Consider the following 19,679-nt stretch of genomic DNA (forward strand, 5'->3'; position numbering starts at 1 on the left):
TCCGGCAATTGTTTCACATCAAGCGATTTGGATCCGTGTCTGAATGCGTTGCCAAGTTCACTGAACTAATAGATCAACTTATTGCTTATGGTCATACCACTGATCCGCTGTACTATACTACGCACTTCATTGATGGCTTGCGTGATGACATTCGTTCTATTGTGCTAGTTCAATGTCCATCTACACTTGATACTGCCTGTACTCTTGCGTTGTTGCAGAAAGAAGTGGTTGATCCCTCCCGGCATAGGGATTCTCATCGGCTAGATGCAAGTTACCCTCGAGACCTCCTCCTCGGGGACCATTGCCTCTACCTGCACCACCACGCATTGATAAATCTCAGGCATCTTCTTCTGTGGCTGCGGATAGCTCTTCGCCGAAAGATAACAACAAGTCTCAGGTGGATAAATTTGCTTCTCTTTGAGCCTACAGAAGAGCTCGCGGGCTTTGTGACAGATGTGCTGAGAAATGGCATCATGGCCACAAGTGTTCATCTACTGTTCAACTTAATGCTATCCAAGAAGTATTTGACTTGTTCTCTGATGAATATACTCTAGGCACCAAAAACCAGAGCTGCACTGGCACCGATCCTCAGTTGCAAGAACAACTTTTCCTGGCTCTGTCCAAGGATGCTTTAGCAGGTACTGAGGGTCCTCGAACTATGAGGCTGCAGGGATCTATACAAAATCATCAGATGACAATTCTAGTCGACTCTGGAAGTTCCCATACTTCATCAGTCAGAGACTTGCTGATCAATTGGAAGGAGTGGTGCCTCTGTTTGATTCTGTCGGGGTACAAGTGGCTAAGCTATTTTACAGTGTGCTTCACATATACCTGCCGGCATTTGGTTTGTGCAAGGGTACAGCTTTATATCTAACATTAAAGTTATCCCTCTAGAGCACTATGATTTCATCCTAGGAATGGACTGGCTTGAAAGATTTAGCCCAAGGAAGGTGCACTGGAAATTAAAGTGGATGGCCATTCCGTACCAAGGGTCTACAGCTCTGTTGCAAGGCATTTCTTTGTCTGATCCTGACACTCTAGTGGTTCAGGTGTGCTCCTTAGCTTCATCTCAACAAGAGATCCCCAAAATGCAAGACCTTCCCCCTGAGATTGCTGCATTGCTTTCTGAATTTGAGGTAGGTTTTGCTCCTGTGGATGGCATGCCACCCCCCAAGTCTTGTGACCACTCCATACCCTTAGTGCCTGGTGCTAAACCCGTATTCATCACACCATACAGATACCCCAAGCTCTCAAGGATGAAATCAAGAAGCAAAACCAAGAGATGCTAGAAAAAGGCATTATTCGACCCAGCAGTAGTCCTTTTTCTTCTCCATTGCTCCTAGTCAAGAAAAAGCATGGGTCCTGTCACCCCTGTGTTGACTATAGATACCTAACTGCCCTTACTATCCACGGTCAATTTCACATTCCTATCTTCAATGAATTAGTGGATGAGCTTGCTAGAGCCAGTTGGTTTTCATCCTTGCATCTTAACTCAGGATTTCACCAAATCAGAATGAAAGCTGGGGAAGAATTCAAAACAGCGTTCCAAACTCATTTTGGCCACTTTGAATTCACGGTGATGTCCTTTGGCCTAGGTGGAGCTCTACCAACATTCCAAGGTGCCATGAACTCAACTCTTAAGCCCTTACTCAGGACATGTGTCCTCGTGTTTTTCAACGACATCCTAGTCTATAGCAGAACCTTTGAGGAACATATTGCGCATCTCAGAGCTGTCCTCCAACTATTATCTGATGACAAGTGGCAAGTCAAGCTGTCCAAGTGCTCCTTTGCTCAGAGGCAAATTTATTATTTGGGCCATATTCTAAGCTCTGAAGGCATTTCTACAGACAACAGCAAGATAACCTCCATTACTAATTGGCCCCCGCCAGCTAATGCAAAAGAGTTGTGCAGTTTCTTAGGTCTTGCAGGGTACTACAGGAAGTTTGTGAGACATTTCGCCATCATTGCTAAACCCTTGACATCCTTACTCAAGAAACACAAAATCTTTGTGTGGACTTCAGTACACCAAGATGCTTTTGATGCCCTCAAGACTGCCCTCAGTACAGCACCTGTTCTAGCAGCGCCGGACTTCTCTAAACCCTTCTTCTTGGAAACTGATGCTTGTGCTCATGATATTGGAGCAGTACTAGTTCAGAATGGTCACCCACTAGCATATATCAGCAAACCTCTTGGGACAAAATAGCTGGCTTATCCACATATGAAAAGGAGTACTTGAAAATTCTGATGGCAGTAGAACAGTGGAGGTCTTATTTGCAGCATGGGAAATTTGTGATCTACACTGATCAAAGAAGCTTGATACACCTATCTGATCAGAGACTGAATACACCATGGCAGCAAAAGGTTTTCACCAAACTCCTAGGTTTACAGTACAAAATAGTGTAGAAACAAGGTTCTTCCAATAGGGTTGCCGATGCCCTGTCCAGAAGACCACATACTCCCAACCAACTGTGTGCTGTATCAGTTTGTGAACCTTCCTGGACCTCATCTGTTGTACAGGGCTACTCCAGTGACAGTCACACACAAGATATCATCACTAAACTTGCTGTTACCAAGGACTCTGTGCCCAACTTTGTTTTGCAAGATGGAGTTCTCAAGTTCAAGAGCATGTTATGGATTGGACATAACCCTCCTCTGCAGTTGCAAATTATGTCTGCTCTTCATTGCGCCCCTGCAGGAGGCCATTTTGGGTTCCCAGTCACATACAGGCGCATCAAGCAGCTGTTTGCCTGGAAGAGCATGAAAACTGCTATCAAGGAGTATGTTTCACATTGCCAAATTTGTCAACATGCCAAGCCCAACAGATCCAAGCATGCTGGTCTTTTGCAGCCACTCCCAGTGCCATCTTCAACATGGCAAATAATTACTATGGACTTTGTGTAAGGACTTCCTAAATCTCAAAACAAGAATTGCATGTTGGTTGTGGTGGATAGATTTACTAAGTACAACCACTTCATCCCACTATCCCATCCTTTCACTGCGGCTGTCGTAGCAAAGGTTTTCTTTGACAATATCTATAAGCTTCATGGTCTACCTGATTCTATCATTTCAGACCGCGACAAGGTCTTTACAAGCAATTTCTAGAAGAACTATTCAAACTTGTCAAAGTATCTCTCAACATGAGCACCAAATATCACCCACAGACGGATGGGCAAACGGAACGTGTGAACCAATGTCTAGAAACTTTTCTCCGGTGCTATGTCAACGCCTGTCCATCAAAATGGCTAGACTGGTTGAGCCACACGGAGTTCTAGTACAATACCTCTTCTCACTTAGCTATTGGTTGTTTTCCATTTGAGGCATTGTATGGTTACACTCCAAAAAGTTTGGGTATCTATCCTTCCTCACATCACCAAACCCCTGACCTCAACACCTGGATTGAAGACAAGAAGATCATGTCTGCTCTCTTGCAACAACACTTGCATCGTGCTCAACAAAGGATGAAACATCAAGCTGACAAACACAGACAAGAGCGCACTTTCCAAGTGGGTGATTCAGTGTTTCTCAAGTTGCAGCCGCATGTGCAATCATCTTTAGCGCCAAGAGCCAACCAGAAATTATCCTTCAAATTCTTCGGACCATTCAAGATCTTGAGCAAGATTGGTTCAGTTGCTTACAAATTGGAGCTTCCAGCATCTGCTTTTATCCACCTTGTTTTTCATGTCTCACAATTGAAGAAGGCTCTTCCCCCAAAACATCAGGTACCGGCTTCAATCCCAAATACTAAAGATTCATGGCAATTTCCTAAACAGATCTTAGCCAAGAAGATGGTGTTGCGGGGTTCTTCACCTGTGCAACAAGTTCTGATCAAGTAGTCCAGCTGGCCTGAATCAATGGCGACATGGGAAGATATGGAAGCTCTTCACCAGCGATTCCTAGCAGCTCCTGCTTGGGGGCAAGCAGGTTCCTTACAGGGGGGGAATGTCAGTACCTCTCCCATTCAGCAAGCAGCAAGGGAAGGTGGCGTGCGTGTGTTGCGTGCGTGAGTTGCTGAGCTCGAGAGATAAGAGCGAGGCGCGGCGAGAAAGAGGACTAGAATGTATCAAGAAGAACATCGTCTTAATCTAATCCTTCCTTGTTCTTCTCTGCCTCTTCCCTAGTTCATCTCTTGATTTCCTTCCTTCGATCTGGTTGCTAACGCACGTGAAATCATGGCAGTGGCATTACCCGTGGGCTATGATTTACTGCTTGCTTGCGGCTCCCGCCTGTTGCGCACGGCGTTGGACGGGATGGAAGCAACATATAGTATGGGGCTGGGGGCTCCACGCCTCAGTGTCGTGCGGTGTCCACACACGGCGGCTCCGGACCTCCGGCTTGGTCTCGCGCGCATCACTGCTGGGAGGGAAAGGGTGCGGCGGCGCTGCAGGGAGGGGAGAGGGAGGCGGTGGCGCTATAGATTGGGAGGGAAGAGAGAGATGAGGAAGGGGATAGGGCCACAGGGGGCTGGTGCGCTAGCTGCAGGGATGAAACCGGGATGGGAAATCCCATCCCAACTGACATCATATACCGTGTAAATTGATCGTATTCACAACAAACGGGAAAAAAATCGGGAAAAACTGGCGAAAACAAGACCGGAATTGGTTCAGGTGTTTTCCTGACCGTAATCTCGGTTCCTGTATTTCGTCAGGAAAATTCCCACGGTATTTCCCGTATTCAAGCCTCCCCTACTTCCAATTCAGCCCACAACTAATTCAAACGTCCCAGCCCACCTACGAGCCCTAAGCCACCCCTGCGTCATTGACTACCCCTCCGTCCCGACCCCTCCTCCGAACCCTCTCTCGCAGATCTCAATCTCTCTCTCTCGTCTCCCCTCCTGGCTGCCGCCGCCCACCCCCAGGGCTCCAAGCGCCCAGGACACTCCGCCGCCGGCTAGGTGCCCGAGGCGGCTGCGATCAGGCCACTCCGCCGCCGACCGATCGCCCCAGGCAGCCTGGTAGCTAGGCCCCCATCCCCTCCGCCTCCGGCCGGTTCTCCATGCAGCCCAGCCACTCCGTCACTGGCCGGTCGCCCCCAGTGGCCAGGGCGCTAGGCCCCCACCCCTCCACCGTAGTTCACAGGCCTACTGAGTTGCTATCCTTTTTGAACTTTATTCTATTGGCTGGTACTGCCCATTGTGGCATGTATGTTCTTTTTATTTGGACTTGCCATCTGTGAATCATGATGTATGTCTGGAACTCTTGCTGGATTCTGGATTGTGGAACTGTGGAGTGTGGACTATGAACTACTGGAGTCTGTAGGCTGTGTGTTGTGTGTCTATGATTAAGTAATGTTGTAATGGTGTGGTCTGTGCATTTAGCTATTTGGAGTTGTTATGTATCATGGTATTCCCGTTTTGAGTTATCAATTCCCGATCGTAATCGACATGTTCCTGATCAAAATGTTCCATTCCCGATATCCTGTAATATCGATTTCGTGGCTTTTCCGTTCCTGCACCCGTTCCCGGCTAAAAAATACAGCAGCGGGAATGGTTAATGAGTTTTCCCGACCGTTCCTGACCGCTTTCATCCCTAGCTAGCTGAGAGAGAGAGAAATGGATCCCACAGCCACATCAGCTAAAACCAGCGTAGAAACCACCTTGGGATGGATAGAGCCATAGGGGGGCATCGAAATCGGGCTCCAGGGGATCGCGTGCCTGGTTTGCGCAGTTTGAGGAGGTCAGTTAGACGGGTTTGTAGTTGGGGCTGAAATTTAGACCACGGGAAGAGATGAGGGGTGTAATCTGGACTTCTTCCCACCCAAAAATATTGAGTTCTTGGTCCTAGGGTCATTCCATTTATCAATCATAGTTTCAATGTTATAAAACAGATGTATGCAAACAATTGAGGAAGCATCAACATACACGGTACTACATGTTTTCAGTCAAAAAATCAAATTCAAAATGGTGTAGCACGATCTTAATGTAACTCAATGGGGTCAATATGGCAGCATGTGATGCCAAGGGACACATCTGCCTTTCTCAAACAAGGAGAACCAAGTAGCAGTGAGTTGACAGTGTTAAAACCGTCGTTGCACTACAGTGAGGACCCTAATACAATGATCACTAACAGCAAATAATATTATACAATTCTCAATTAAGAGGATTATTTCTTCTTCTTAATTGTGTAGCCACCTCGTCCTTTGTTTCCAACCCTGCAGTAGAACATAGTATATTTTTTATAATGGCTCCAGCAGTGTTACACAAAAGGTGGGAGCCAATGCCCTTAATTATTATATAAAGAAGAGTCTAGGGATCTCGTAAATGAGAGCATGGCCATACTAGTTTAAAACAAAGTTACATCTTATTTTGTTTTCCTATGGTTTAACTTTAAAAACAAGAGTTCTAATACCAGCACTTATTGAATCAAAGGGGCAGCAAACAAAATTCACACGAGGAACAAGCACATGAAAAAAATGCGAAGCAACTGCAAATGAAAAAAAAGAAAGAAAAGAAAAGTAACAGAAGGGCCATACAGCCATACAGCCTACACGAGCTAAGCAACTACAAATGCCAAAATTACGCCTTGTTATTTACTTTCGTGTATAACTTAACAAGCTACTAAGACTGATACTTCAATGCATAAGTTCTCTCTTTCTCATATTGCAAGCATACGGTTAAATAGAACACCACGAAATGACAGCTTCAACTTCTCTATCTGCTCACAGCTATACACATTTGGTTTCAAAGAAAATAATGAGAGAAGCATGCCAGTTTAGTGGGGTAGCAAACTCGAGTCTCTACATGCATGCATAGTTGCCAGCGGAGAAGCTGTTGCACATAAATACTAGTAGAAGACATACCCAAACATCCCAAAGCTCCTCAAACATTTGAGAATTATACTCCTTGGAAGGAATGGTGTTTCTTCCACACCATAAAAGTTCATGCCATGAAAGTACCCATCGACATCAATAAGGGGCCCTCCGATCCCAGCCTAACAAACAAAAAAATAAAGTGACAATTACCATCTGCTACACTGGAAGAGAACTTTTTCAATGCCTTCCAGAACTTAAGTAAATGAATGAAAGATTAAGCCACTCATATCCTGATGCAACTAATTTCCATCACGTATAAATAAAAAGTATACCTTACTGATTTTACACGTGGAGATTGCGATCTCTTCCTGATCAAATATGCTTATTGTGTCCTTCGCTAACCCGCTTGTGGCCATTAATTTTCTGGAGTTGAAAATACGACCCACAGCCAGTACCTTGCTACATGACTCAAGTTGCACTTCATGGTCAAGACGTGCCACAGGAAGAAAGGGGGTCTTGACGTTGACAAGAAGAAGAATGTAATCCAAATCATAGTCTCCGAACCACCCATTTGTTGAGTTATGATCCAAATTCCCCGTCGCTAGTAGGCTTGGGCCAAAGCGAAGCGGCCCATTAGCGTTAAGAGGGACTACACCATCTATTAGTTCCGTATTGCTAATGGACGAAGGTGTGGGGGTTTTTCCTCCCTATTTATATGGACCACCTCCCTCATGGAAAAGATGCACCATAGACTTCTATACGGGAAGACTCCCAGGTTAGGGTATCCCCAAGTTGCAAATCTCCGGTGTTTGTAACATCACCTGATATAGTAAAGATTTGCTGGCTGGCGCCCGTGGTTTTTCCTCTTCCTTCTTGGAAGGGTTTTCCACGTTAAATCTCGTGTCTCCTGTGTTGGATCTTCTTATCTTCATTGTTTATATTGCCTATCGTTTGTAACAAGTGGTACCAGAGCCTGGTTTCAGATTAGGGTTCTGCGATGGCATCGATGAAGTTTGATCTACTGCTGCTGGACTACAAGATGAGATTTTCACTGTGGTAAGTCAAGATGCGAGCGGTTCTAGCACAATCTTCAGATCTTGATGAGGCGCTGGAAGGTTTCGAAAAGAAAAGGAAGGAGTCATGGACCGCTAAGGAGAAGCGGAAGGACCGTAAGGCCCTGTCTATGATTCAACTTCATCTATCTAATGATATTTTGCAAGAAGTGCTGCAGGAGACAACTATCGCAGAACTTTGGCTCAAGCTGGAATCGATCTGCATGTCCAAGGATCTAACCAGTAAGATGCATATGAAGATGAAGTTGTTCTCGCACAAGTTGCAAGAGGGTGGTTCAGTGTTGAACCACATATCAATCTTTAAGGAGATTGTTGCCGACCTAGTGTCGATGGAGGTAAAATATGATGATGAAGATTTAGGCCTTCTATTATTAAGCTCATTGCCTAGTTTGTTTACAAATTTTTGAGATACCATACTGTTAAGCCGTGATGAACTAACCCTTGCGGAAGTATGAGGCCCTCCGGATGAGGGAGAAGATGAAAGGTATGGTTCAGTCTGACATGTCGTCCTCCAAGGGCGAAGCATTGCAGGTCAGAGGCAGGCCCGAGCAGAAAACCTACAACAACAACAATAATCAAGACAAGAGCCAAAACGGTAGAGGCCGTTCGAAGTCTAGAGGCAAGTTGTTCTGCAGGTATTGTAAGAAAAAAAACTCATATCATTGATGATTGTTGGAAGTTGCAAAATAAGGAGAAAAAGGAACGGTACATATCAACTGAAAAATAAATCCGATGGTGATGGTAAGGCCTCTGTTGTCTCCGATGCTGATAATTCTGATTCAGGAGATTATCTTGTTGTTTTTGCTAGTTGTGTTGCTGGTCATGATGAATGGATACTTGATTCTGCATGCTCGTTTCATATATGCCCTAACAGAGATTAGTTCAGTTCTTACAAGTCTGTGCAGAATGGAGATGTCGTGCGTATGGGAGATGACAACCCACGTGAGATCATGTGGATTGGCTCCGTTCAGATCAAGATGCATGATGGCATGATACGGACGCTGAAAGATGTGAGACACATACCAGGGATGGCCAGAAATCCCATCTCCCTCATCACACCTAATGACGAGGGTACAAATACTTTGGTTCAGGTGGAGTGTGTAAGGTATCAAAAGGTTCTCTCATTCATATGATAGGTGATATGAATTTCGCAAAGTTATATGTCCTTAGAGGAAGTACTTTACATGGTTCCGTTACTGCTGCTACTGTTTCTAATGATGAACCAAGTAAGACTAATCTGTGGCATATGCGTCTTGAGCACATGATGAACTTGGTATGGCAAAATTGATCGAGAGAGACTTGCTAGATGGCTGCACTTTGGGTAAGATGAAGTTCTATGAGCACTGTGTTTTTGGTAAACACAAGAGGGTAAAATTCAGTGCCTCCATTCAAACCACCAAAGGTACACTTGATTATGTTCATGTTGATTTGTGGGGGCCGTCTCGTAAGCCCTCTTATGGTGGTGCTCGTTACATGCTTACCATTATTGATGATTACTCTAGAAAAGTGTGGCCTTACTTTCTGAAAAATAAAGATGATACTTTTGTTGCTTTTAAAGAGTGGAAAGTTATGGTAGAAAGGCAAACTGAAAAGAAGGTAAAATTGCTTTGTACTGACAATGGTGGTGAATTCTGTTCAGATGCTTTTAATGAAAACTGCAAGGAAGGCATTGTCCAGCACCACACCATCTCGTACACTCCTCAACAAAAGGGTGTGACTGAGCGCATGAACAGAACCATCATCTGGAAGGCTCGTTGTATGCTGTCCAACGCTCGCATGAACAGGCATTTTTGGGCAGAGGCTACTAACACCGCCTGCTACTTGATAAACAGGTCGCCTTTTATCCCACTCAATAAGAAAACTCCCATTGAGGTATGATCTGGTATGCCTGCTGATTATTCATAGTTGAGAGTTTTCGGTTGCACTGCTTATGCTCATGTTGATAATGGAAAGCTAGAACCTAGAGCCATTAAGTGTCTGTTTCTTAGTTATAGTTCTGGAGTAAAAGGATATAAGTTATGGAATCCTAAAACTAAAAAGACTTTCATGAGCAGGAGCGTTGTTTTCAATGAATCTGTTATGTTCAATGACAGCTTGTCCACAGATGTTTTGCCAGTTAGTTCTGATGAGGAGCAACAACATGGTAGCGTGCAGTTGGAGCACGTAGATGATCAGAAAACTGAAATTGTTGATAATGATGTTCATGATACTGTTCAGCACTCACCTCCTGTTTTGTAGCCACAAAATCAATCTATTGCAGATCGTAGAACAAAGAGGAATTGTGGACCTCGTCCACGTTTAATTGAGGAATGTGATATGGTTCATTATGCTTTTAGTTGTGCTGAACAGATAGAAAACATTCATGAGCCGTCTATGTACACTGAAGCTGTTGGTTTCAGTGATCGCGAGAAGTGGATTTCCGCTATGCATGAAGAGATGCAGTCACTCGAGAAAAATAGCACATGGGAAGCTGTGCGCTTGCCTAAACAAAAGAAGGTTGTCTGTTGCAAATGGATCTTCAAGAGAAAGGAGGGTTTATCTCCTAGTGAGCCTCCGAGGTTTAAGGCAAGGTTAGTAGCAAAAGGCTTCAGTCAGATTCCTGGTGTTGATTATAATGATGTGTTCTCTCCAGTTGTAAAGCATAGTTTGATTCGTACATTTTTCGGTATTGTTGCTATGCGTGATCTTGAGCTTGAGAAGTTAGGTGTGAAGACTACATTTTTACATGGAGAGCTCGAGGAGGAGATATACATGGACCAGCCAGAAGGGTTCATAGTACCTGGTAAGGAGGATCATGTTTGCAAATTAAAGAGGTCCTTATGTGGTTTGAAATAGTCTCCTCGTCAATGGTATAAAAGGTTTGATTCTTTTATGTTGTCACATGGCTTTAAGAGGTCAGAATTTGATAGTTGTGTGTACATTAAATTTGTTGATGGATCACCTATATACTTGCTCTTATATGTTGATGATATGTTGATTGCTGCTAAGAGCAAGAAAGAAATCACTACGTTGAAGAAACAGTTGAGTAGTGAGTTTGAGATGAAGGATCTTAGTGCTGCTAAGAAAATTTTAGGTATGGAGATTACGAGAGATCGAAATTCTGGTTTGTTATTTCTTAGTCAGCAAAGTTACATTAAGAAAGTTCTTCATCGTTTTAACATGCATGATGCAAAGCCTGTTAGTACTTCTATTGCACCTCATTTTAAATTATCAGCTTTACAATGTGCTAGTACGGATGAGGATTTTGAGTAAATGTCAAGAGTTCCATATTCTAGTGCTGTTGGTTCTTTGATGTATGCCATGGTTTGCTCCCGTCCTGATTTATCCTATGCTATGAGTTTGGTTAGTAGATACATGGCTAATCCTGGTAAAGAACATTGGAAGGCTATTCAGTGGATTTTCAGGTACCTTCGTGGCACGACAGATGCTTGTTTGAAGTTTGGTAGGACTGATGAGGGACTCACTAGCTGCGTGGATTCAGATTTTGCTGCCGATTTGAATAAGCGGAGATCCCTCACATGTTATGTGTTCACTGTTGGTGGTTGTGCCGTGAGTTGGAGGGCAACATTACAGCCCGTTGTTACCCAGTCTACCACTGAAGCAGAATATATAGCTATTGCTAAAGCATGTAAAGAATCAGTTTGGTTGAAAGGTTTGTTTGTTGAGCTTTGTGGAGATGATTCTTGCATTAATCTGTTTTGTGACAGTCAAAGTGCCATATATCTCCCTAAAGATCAGATGTTTCATGAGAGAGCAAAGCACATTGATGTCAAATACCATTATGTTCACGATGTTGTCGCGCAAGGTAAGCTGAAGGTATGCAAGATAAGCACTCATGATAATCCTACTGATATGATGACAAAACCAATTCCTGTTGGTAAGTTTGAGCTTTGCTCAAGCTTAGTTGGTATAACTATTTAGCCTAAGAAGCTATTTGGCGTCGAAAGTGTTCTCTTTGTTGTTTCAGGGTGAAGGTTCATTTTATGCTACAAGAAGGAATTTGTCTTAAGGTGGAGTTTGTTGAGTTATGATCCAAATTCCCCGTCGCTGGTAGGCTTGGGCCGAAGCGAAGCGGCCCATTAGCGTTAAGAAGGACTACACCATCCATTAGTTAAGTATTGCTAATAGATGAGGGTGTAGGGTTTTTCCTCCCTATTTATATGGACCACCTCCCTCATGAAAAAGATGCACCATAGACTTCTATATGGGAAGGCCCCCAGGTTGGGGTATCCCCAAGTTGCAAATCTCCGGCGTTTGTAACCTCACCTGATATAGTGAAGATTTGCTGGCTGGCGTCGTGGTTTTTTCTCTTCGAAAGGATTTTTCACGTTAAATCTCGTATAATCTCGTATGTCCTGTGTTGGATTTTTTATTCTTCATCGTTTATATTGGCTATCGTTGTAACACCGTTACTGCTGGCACTTATAGCGCACTCTAATCTGTGATGAATAAAGTCAGCACAACCAGTATTGTAAATGAACAAGAGGAGTAGAGCATGATCAGCAGAACCAACCTTCCAAGTCATCTTCAATCCTACTATCATCATGACGAGATCTCAACAAACTTGCTGAAGTCAGCAAGGTTGTGATCAGTGGTTCACATCGTATAACTATGCCTGAGCATGCACATAGCATCACATCTCCTACACATGATCATAATTTCACTTATTCATTAATGATAATGAAATAAGATGTGGAAACTAATGAGCAGGCTGTATATTCACCCTTGAACGAAGCAATGGCGAAAACACTCCGAGACAAATTTGCAGCAAGTCCTTTGCTGAGTTCACTCCAGACACCTTCACCAGAATCATCTGAATCACCAAACTGCTCCTCAAAAGGATCAATCAGACCCCTGTGCACTGATCAAAGAAACATGATACAAAACAATTTTGACAAGTACATAATTAAGAAGTGAAAAAAAAACTGAATTCGTGTGAAGGAACAATTGAAAGCAATGACTTGATTGTGATTCATATGTTGTGAAAAAAATTTGCTTCTTTCTTTTTAAAAAAAATGCTTCTTACGTTCAGTACTTTCTCCTTCACAACCATCTTCTTGCTTGTATTTCAACATCTTTCCAACCTGCAGCAGAAGAACAATAAGCAAATATCACGTCATGACAGAAGGACAATAATAGGATCGATCCAAATTTTGGTTGAGATAAAATGTAAAAGATACAGTACCCACTGGTAGCCCGTTGACAGTGAAATCCCAGACTAAGTCCAACTTTCACCTAAATTTCTCAAGAGCTCGGCCAGGTATGCAATAGCTGAGGACAAGTATGGTCAAAATCAGCCAAACTCATCCTCGTGTTAAATGTCGGCTAAGACCAACATGGTTTCGGCACGGGCCATCTGCCATTTAAACAACAATATTAACTTTCAATAATGGAGCATAAATACAGGTGGGGAATGTAGTTTTTTCTCAGTTTGGTCAGCGATGTAGTTTTGAACCTCCGCACAGCATTTCTGCACGTAACATGGAGCAAGTAGGGATATCAGCAAGTTCTTCCCTTTGCTCCTCCATGTCCGTGAACGATTCTTGGTTAGTTGGGTTGTCCGTGCAAACGTGATCAGTCTAAGCTTCGAGCGAGCTCTCTAGTCTCTACCACACAGGAGTACAGGACTACCTGAACGCCTCGCTGTTTCTGCGTCCGCTGCTGCCGTCCAAGGCTCCTAGCCCGTGTCGATACGGCAACAAAGCCTCTGATGGATTAACACAAGGGCACCGCAAAATTTAAATGCTCCAGCGGCGGCGGAGATCATTAGCAACATCGTACGCGTAAGGCCGGGGGACCGGGGCGTGTCGATCCACGGGAGCGTGTATGCTTCCATTTCGCTAGGATAGTAGGATAATCGAGACGAACAGAACAGTCGGGGGGCGCTGAAATTGAAATTAACCCGTGAAAGAATAATATGAAGTGAAACAGCACGGCTCATGTTTGTTTAACAAGATTTTGTACCATGCAAAAGCCACAAATTCAATCTCTAACCAGACGCAACAAAATTTGATTGGCGGACGATCGATGCTACTACTCGTCACCACGCCCTACTATGCATTTTTACAAGGAAGAAAAATGGTTCGGTTCCCACACAGAATAAGATCTTTTTTAATCCCCCTGCATTCTGAGCCCGGCTTGATCACTAGCTCACGAATTCTGGGCATCTGGCATGCTCCCAAGCGCAATACCAAGCACGGGGGGCAGCCAGTGAGCAGCAGCAACACTCTGGCTCGAACCACCTGGACGCAAAGCAATCAAAGGCTTCCTCCACCTGGACATGTCACGGTTCGGCGCCGTTCCGCGCAGGCCGCCTCATCCGGAGATGCCAACCGCGCGCGTCATGGGGAACCGGTGCGCCTCCAGGCTCGCGCGGTCTAACGGGACGTCGACGAGGGAGCAATCGGACCACCCCTTGCTCACGGGCTTCCCGCTCCCGCGCGGGCTCGGCGCCGGGAAAGCCTGCTGGTCGCCGCTCCTGCCGCCCTTCCTCACGAAGCTCAGCAGCTTCCTGAGCCCCTTGGACAGGTCCCGGCGCGAGTCGCCGGCGCCGGCGGCTGAGAACATCGCCGCCGGCCGCTCCGGGCTGCCCCACCGCTTCCTCGCCCGCGCCTGCGGCGAGGCCAGCGCCGCGTCGAGCGGCAGCTCGGACACGGACCGGGCGTGGCGCGGCCCGTGGACGTGCGCGGGCTCCTGCAGCGGCAGCGGCAGCGGCCTCGGCGTGCTGGGCGCCACGTCGATGGCCGGGAGGTCGTGCACCCGCGGCGTCCGCAGCCTCGCGGGCGCCGCCGCGCCGCCCGTGCCCGTGCCGCGCTTGAGGAACGGCCTCGGTGTGGCGCACTCGCCGAACTCGGCGAGCGCGCCCAGGCTGCTCCGCCTCTGGTGGTGCGACGACCTCGCCGGGCTGCTCGCCGCGCCGCCGCCACCGCTCACGGTCTTGCTCCTCGGCAGCGCCGCGGCGTCCCTCCTCGGGGTGCTCGGGATGGACGCCGCCAGCGTCCTCTTGGCCTGAGCAACGGCAAGCCGCGGTGTGGCGACGCCTGCCTCCTGCGTGTCCCGGGTCGTGCACCGGAGCGCGCGCGGGCTCACCGGCACGGTAAGCACCGAGGCGCGTGCGCCTCGAGCCTGCTGAGCCTTCGCCGTCTCGTGCTGCTGCAGCAGCAGCAGCTCCGCGGCGGCCACGCGCCTGGCGTCGCGGCGGCGCATGTAGGCGTCGTACTGCCTGCCGCGGCGGGCGCCGCCCCCCGGCGCCGTCCCGGCGTCCTCCCCGCCGCGCGCCGCGCGCAGGAGCTTGTACGCCGCGAGCTGCACCTCCAGCTCGTGCAGCTTCGCCCACAGCGCGTCGTGGTGGTGGCTCGCCATCCTTCCTCCCGCGGCGGGGGTGCCAAAGCTAAGGTAGCAACTGCAACCCGTGCCCGACACCAACCGGCTGCCGCCGCGACCGCGGAGGCGGTATATATACGTGCCGCGCGGCGCGCGATCAATTCGGCGCCGTCGGGGCGTGACCGTGTCGGGGGTGGCGGTCGCGCGGGGGCGGGCCCAATTACTCCAGGCTTGCCAAGCTGGTGGTGTGGGAGTGGACTAGGAAATACTAGGGGGTCGGGCGGGCCGTTTTGATTTGGTCGCGGCTGACGGGGATGCGGGAGTAGGCTGGTAAGCCTTGGCTTGACCAGGTGAACTGCGGAGGCTCTTGTCCTGCTAAACACGTGCTCACCAGGCAGCATCATACCGTCATGGCCTCATGGGCGACCCATATAGCTGAGCTCTGATGCTACAGAACACTGAATCACAGTTGGAGCTACGCAGGGTGCTGTAGACCTCTCAGGGACAAGTATGGACGGTATGGTGTTAATCCTCCTCCTCCTCTTTGGCAAATCTACCGTTCATGATGCTGATTGCTTCTAGAGTACGCGGATCGCATGTGAAACGGTCACGCAGGATGCATATGTGATGTGTCTTTCGGCGACCCGGACTCAGAAGCCGGGTCGTCAGAACTGACTGGCGCCGATTGACTCAAGTTCGGTACAAGTCTAAAACGCATCATCTCTGCTGGACTTCTTCTTCCCCGGGCGCTTATCCAGCCATCGCAACAAGGATTACATAAGATATATTCTTTCCCGCACGAGGTGCCATGGCGCATCTTGGCCAATGAAGAAATAACATTCCATATGACCCATTGATTGATCTTGTAACAAAGTGCCTCTCTCACCAACTCTCTTATCAGTTATCATCAACCACTGCCTCCAGTCTTCACCAACCCAACCAGTGCTCGCGAGCACGCCCTGTTGACCACAAACTCCAATGTGTCCTTGCGAAATGAAAGCGTTCATGTTGTTGTCGCTGGCCAATCTTTGTGGAAAACGCTGACCACCAGGAAGAGCACCTAAACAACAGACCCGAACCCTACCAACTGGCAACCTGGTCAGCTCACGTACCTGCCAAGCAGCACACAGCAGCAGCATACTCCTATCTCAAGTCTAAGCAACTCATCTTATTTTTTTCGTAGCGTTTTGCACCAAATTACAGTTCAAAAGCTTCCACCAATTCCAAACAAGAGCAAATGAAAGACAGCGTACGGCCTAACCATCAAAATTTCTATTTTGCACGGGTGGCATCTGCTTAGGATTAGGAAAGAACAGCCATCACGTCGGATGCCCTGAGCACGATGTACTCGCCGTCCTGACCCTTGAACTCGCTTCCGGCGTACTTGCTGTACATCACGTTGCTTCCAGGAGTGATCGACAGGGCCTTCCTTGTGCCGTCCTCGCCCAACGGCCCGGGGCCAACAGCTACCACCTGTGTTCACCGCATATTAGAGACATGACTACACGAGGATTGGGCTGGATGCTATAAGAAGAATGTCAGGACTAAACTAATCGAATGTCATATATCCGGTGCATGTGTGGAATGCAGGAGGATGGAACATAATTTTGTGTGATTCAACTTGTTCATGTCTGGTGAGGTGGTCAATCTTTTGCTACTCTTAGGCAGCTGCACCTTCCGCACTAAAGGGTACAAGTTGCACTTTGATGTTTGTTTTTCTCCTGGAAGCTGATCACCGATGGTATTTACTATTTAGATATTTTAGTAATTACCATCTTCAAACATTTGTAGCAAATCACAAAGCAGAAGATAAACTAATTACTGGTCAAAAAATGCATCCTAAAAGCTGACAGCCGATGGAATTTACTATTTAGTCATTTTAGTAGTTTGCCATCTTCAAACTTGGTGGCAAACCACAAAAGTAGAAGATAACTAAAGAGTATTAATTACTGGCCAAATATTGCAGCATTTCTTCAACACAATTCTGTTCTCTTCCCCTTCCCTTACAGCTTGTAAGAATGATTAAATTATTGATTCACCCTTGATAGTTATTAGCTAGTGATGCAAAAAAAGATTCAAAAAAATTGCTGCATACTAACTAAAAATTTAGAGAAAATTTTTTGGAATGAGACATCTGTTGTACCGCACTACCGCTAACATGTGCATAAATCGGATATATAAACAATCATATTAAGCAGAAAATCGAATAAATCATGGAAAATGCTGCATACTAACTAAAATACTCACTGTTCCAACAGAAGGTTTCTCTTTATTCGCCTGCGTCAATAGCAAACCACCAGCAGTTTGTTCTTCAGCTTCAGCAACCTGGTATGAAAGGAGCATAAAAGAATCAGTAAGTTCATACTCAAACAGGACAGAGCATAGCTGTTTCTTAGCATGCACTAAAATGCAGATTTCCTCTTGGTTAGACGGAATGTACTGAGTTGTTGTCTGATTTGAATCTTTGAAAATAAACCACAATGAAACACGATATACATTGTCGAATCTTTAAAGGAGAAAGTGCTGCTGCAGAGGCTGGGATAGTAGCATAGTATTATTCTATTCTCTTAAAAAGAAGAAGTTGAAAGAAAGTGTCATAAAACCACTCCACAATGCATGCATTAAAGATGGATAACCTTAGGCTAGACCGCTGGAGTGCTGGACATGGTGTAAATGCAAGACACAAGTGCCATGAAGACTGGCTCAGAATGGGACAGTGGTGGTCTGAGTCAAGCTAAAGCTTCCTGGAGGTATGGAAGACACAAAATGGAGTTTCTCAAACAAGCTTTGCTTCTATTGTCCGACAGAGCGTGTGAGGATATATCGTGAATAAACAGAGCATCTGCTCAAGACATCATAGAGCTTTTGTGACTTTTGTTCGATGCCTAACTCTCTCTGAGTTCCTGGTGCACGAATACTTTATATTTTATGGTTTACTCTGCTGAAAATGGTGCAAATACAATTTTCTAAACTTGGTATAAGAAGTTACTAGAGATGTAGCCTTTCATATATGGCATATACAATTATGCAGCTGTGTGTAAAGTTACCAAACAAATTGTGGTGTAAGACAAGATTTATTTAAAATAGCATCAGCAGAATAATTGTACACTGGCCAATGAATCTGGATAGTGTCACAATATTAATATTCCTGGCAAACATACCTTAATCAGAATACGATCATTCAGCGGCTTCAGATCTTTCACATCATCACTGTCGAGAATACCAATGATGTCATCTTCTTTCAAAATGAGATGGTCGGCGTCATTGAATTCCAATTCCGTGCCGGCGTATTTCGAGTAGACAACTTGTGCACCAACCTGTACCAGATTATAATTATCACTGTCAAATTACTCAATTAATTAACATAGGACAGTACATCAAACATGGTACTAGTGATGAGGCCACAAGGAAAATTGTCTTCAAGAACTAAAAGCTCGACCCTTGAAGAAGATTGGATACAGCCAAAAAATCTCTCAGCATACAAGACCTACAGTCAGGGGCGGAGCTGGGCTAGGCCCACGCCTAGCGCCATTCAGTGGAGATGATGTTCTAGGGCCTCTTATAGCTACAGTACTATGCAATGGAGAATTCAGCCCAACGCCTAGGGCCATGGCCCTAGTGGCCCTAGGCGTTCCTCCGCCACTGCCTACAGTTACTTTCTTATCATTTTACCATGGATGGCAGTGCAGCAGTAATAGCACTTTTAGGTCATTGCTTATCTTTCATTTGCCAAATCTGCTGTAGCTTTCCCAACACATTTTGGATTTTTCTATTTGCAACATGTATAGAAGTACAGACATGTCTGCCAACACAAAGAAATCTTAGTTGTGCAGTAGTACATACCGGAACGCTGATCTCGATGCTGTTACTTCCAAAACTTCTCCCCTCTCCAACAGCAACAACTTCCCCTCCTGTTGGTCTTGACTGAACTGATACTGGAAGTAAAATCCCTCCATCAGTTTTAGCCTCGGTGGTCTTGACCTTCACAAGTACTCTGTCTCCTAATGGTTTTATGGAAGTATACTGCAAATTGCACGCACGTATATGAACACAAATGCATACGTAAAACAAGAATTGCACAATATAATCTAAGAACTTAAATCTGTCACAAGTTTAGGTGTGTGTCGGTTCAGGGTTGAAGTGGGAAAATGTTGCTACTGAGCAATAGCGGTTGAACCTCGGACGCTTGAATCTTCTACCCAGAAATGGCTGTACCTTTTTTTTTTAGGATATGCAGAAGAGCTACCTATCTTTGCATTAGGTAGACAATAATAATGTCTTTTTATGTATGCAGTTGAGCTGTGTATATTTTTTTATGCAGAAGCACTGAGGTAGCCAATAATAATGTCTTTTTATGTATGCAGAAGCGCTTGCCAAAAGTGTTCACTCACTCGTACTGGATTATAGGGGGCGTTTGGTTACCTTTGCTTATTTTTAGCACGTGTCACATCGAATGTTTAGATACTAATTAGGAGTATTAAACGTAGACTATTTACAAAATCCATTACATAAGTGGAGGCTAAACGGCGAGACGAA

The 19,679-nt window shown here is 45.8% G+C and overlaps 2 protein-coding genes across 2 annotated transcripts in view; both read right to left on the minus strand.

Moving 5' to 3' along the window:
• Positions 1 to 13,685: 13,685 nt before the first annotated feature.
• Positions 13,686 to 15,973, minus strand: LOC101753758. The gene has a single exon (XM_004959427.2). It carries the CDS (start codon positions 15,180 to 15,182, stop codon positions 14,136 to 14,138), a length of 1,047 nt encoding a protein of 348 aa, XP_004959484.2. The 5' UTR covers positions 15,183 to 15,973; the 3' UTR covers positions 13,686 to 14,135.
• A 314-nt stretch (positions 15,974 to 16,287) lies between these two features.
• Positions 16,288 to 19,679, minus strand: part of LOC101778594 (20 kDa chaperonin, chloroplastic) — a 4,986-nt gene continuing 1,594 nt past the window's right edge. Inside the window, exons 2-5 of the mRNA XM_004956837.3 lie at positions 18,987 to 19,166; positions 18,305 to 18,460; positions 17,391 to 17,468; positions 16,288 to 16,616 (exon numbers count right to left, since the gene is read on the minus strand). Of these exons, the coding sequence (XP_004956894.1) occupies positions 16,446 to 16,616; positions 17,391 to 17,468; positions 18,305 to 18,460; positions 18,987 to 19,166 (585 nt within the window). The 3' untranslated portion in view covers positions 16,288 to 16,445. The remainder of the gene's footprint in view (positions 16,617 to 17,390; positions 17,469 to 18,304; positions 18,461 to 18,986; positions 19,167 to 19,679) is intronic.

Source organism: Setaria italica, chromosome II, assembly GCF_000263155.2.
Source record: "Setaria italica strain Yugu1 chromosome II, Setaria_italica_v2.0, whole genome shotgun sequence".
Classification (NCBI taxonomy): Eukaryota; Viridiplantae; Streptophyta; class Magnoliopsida; order Poales; family Poaceae; genus Setaria; species Setaria italica.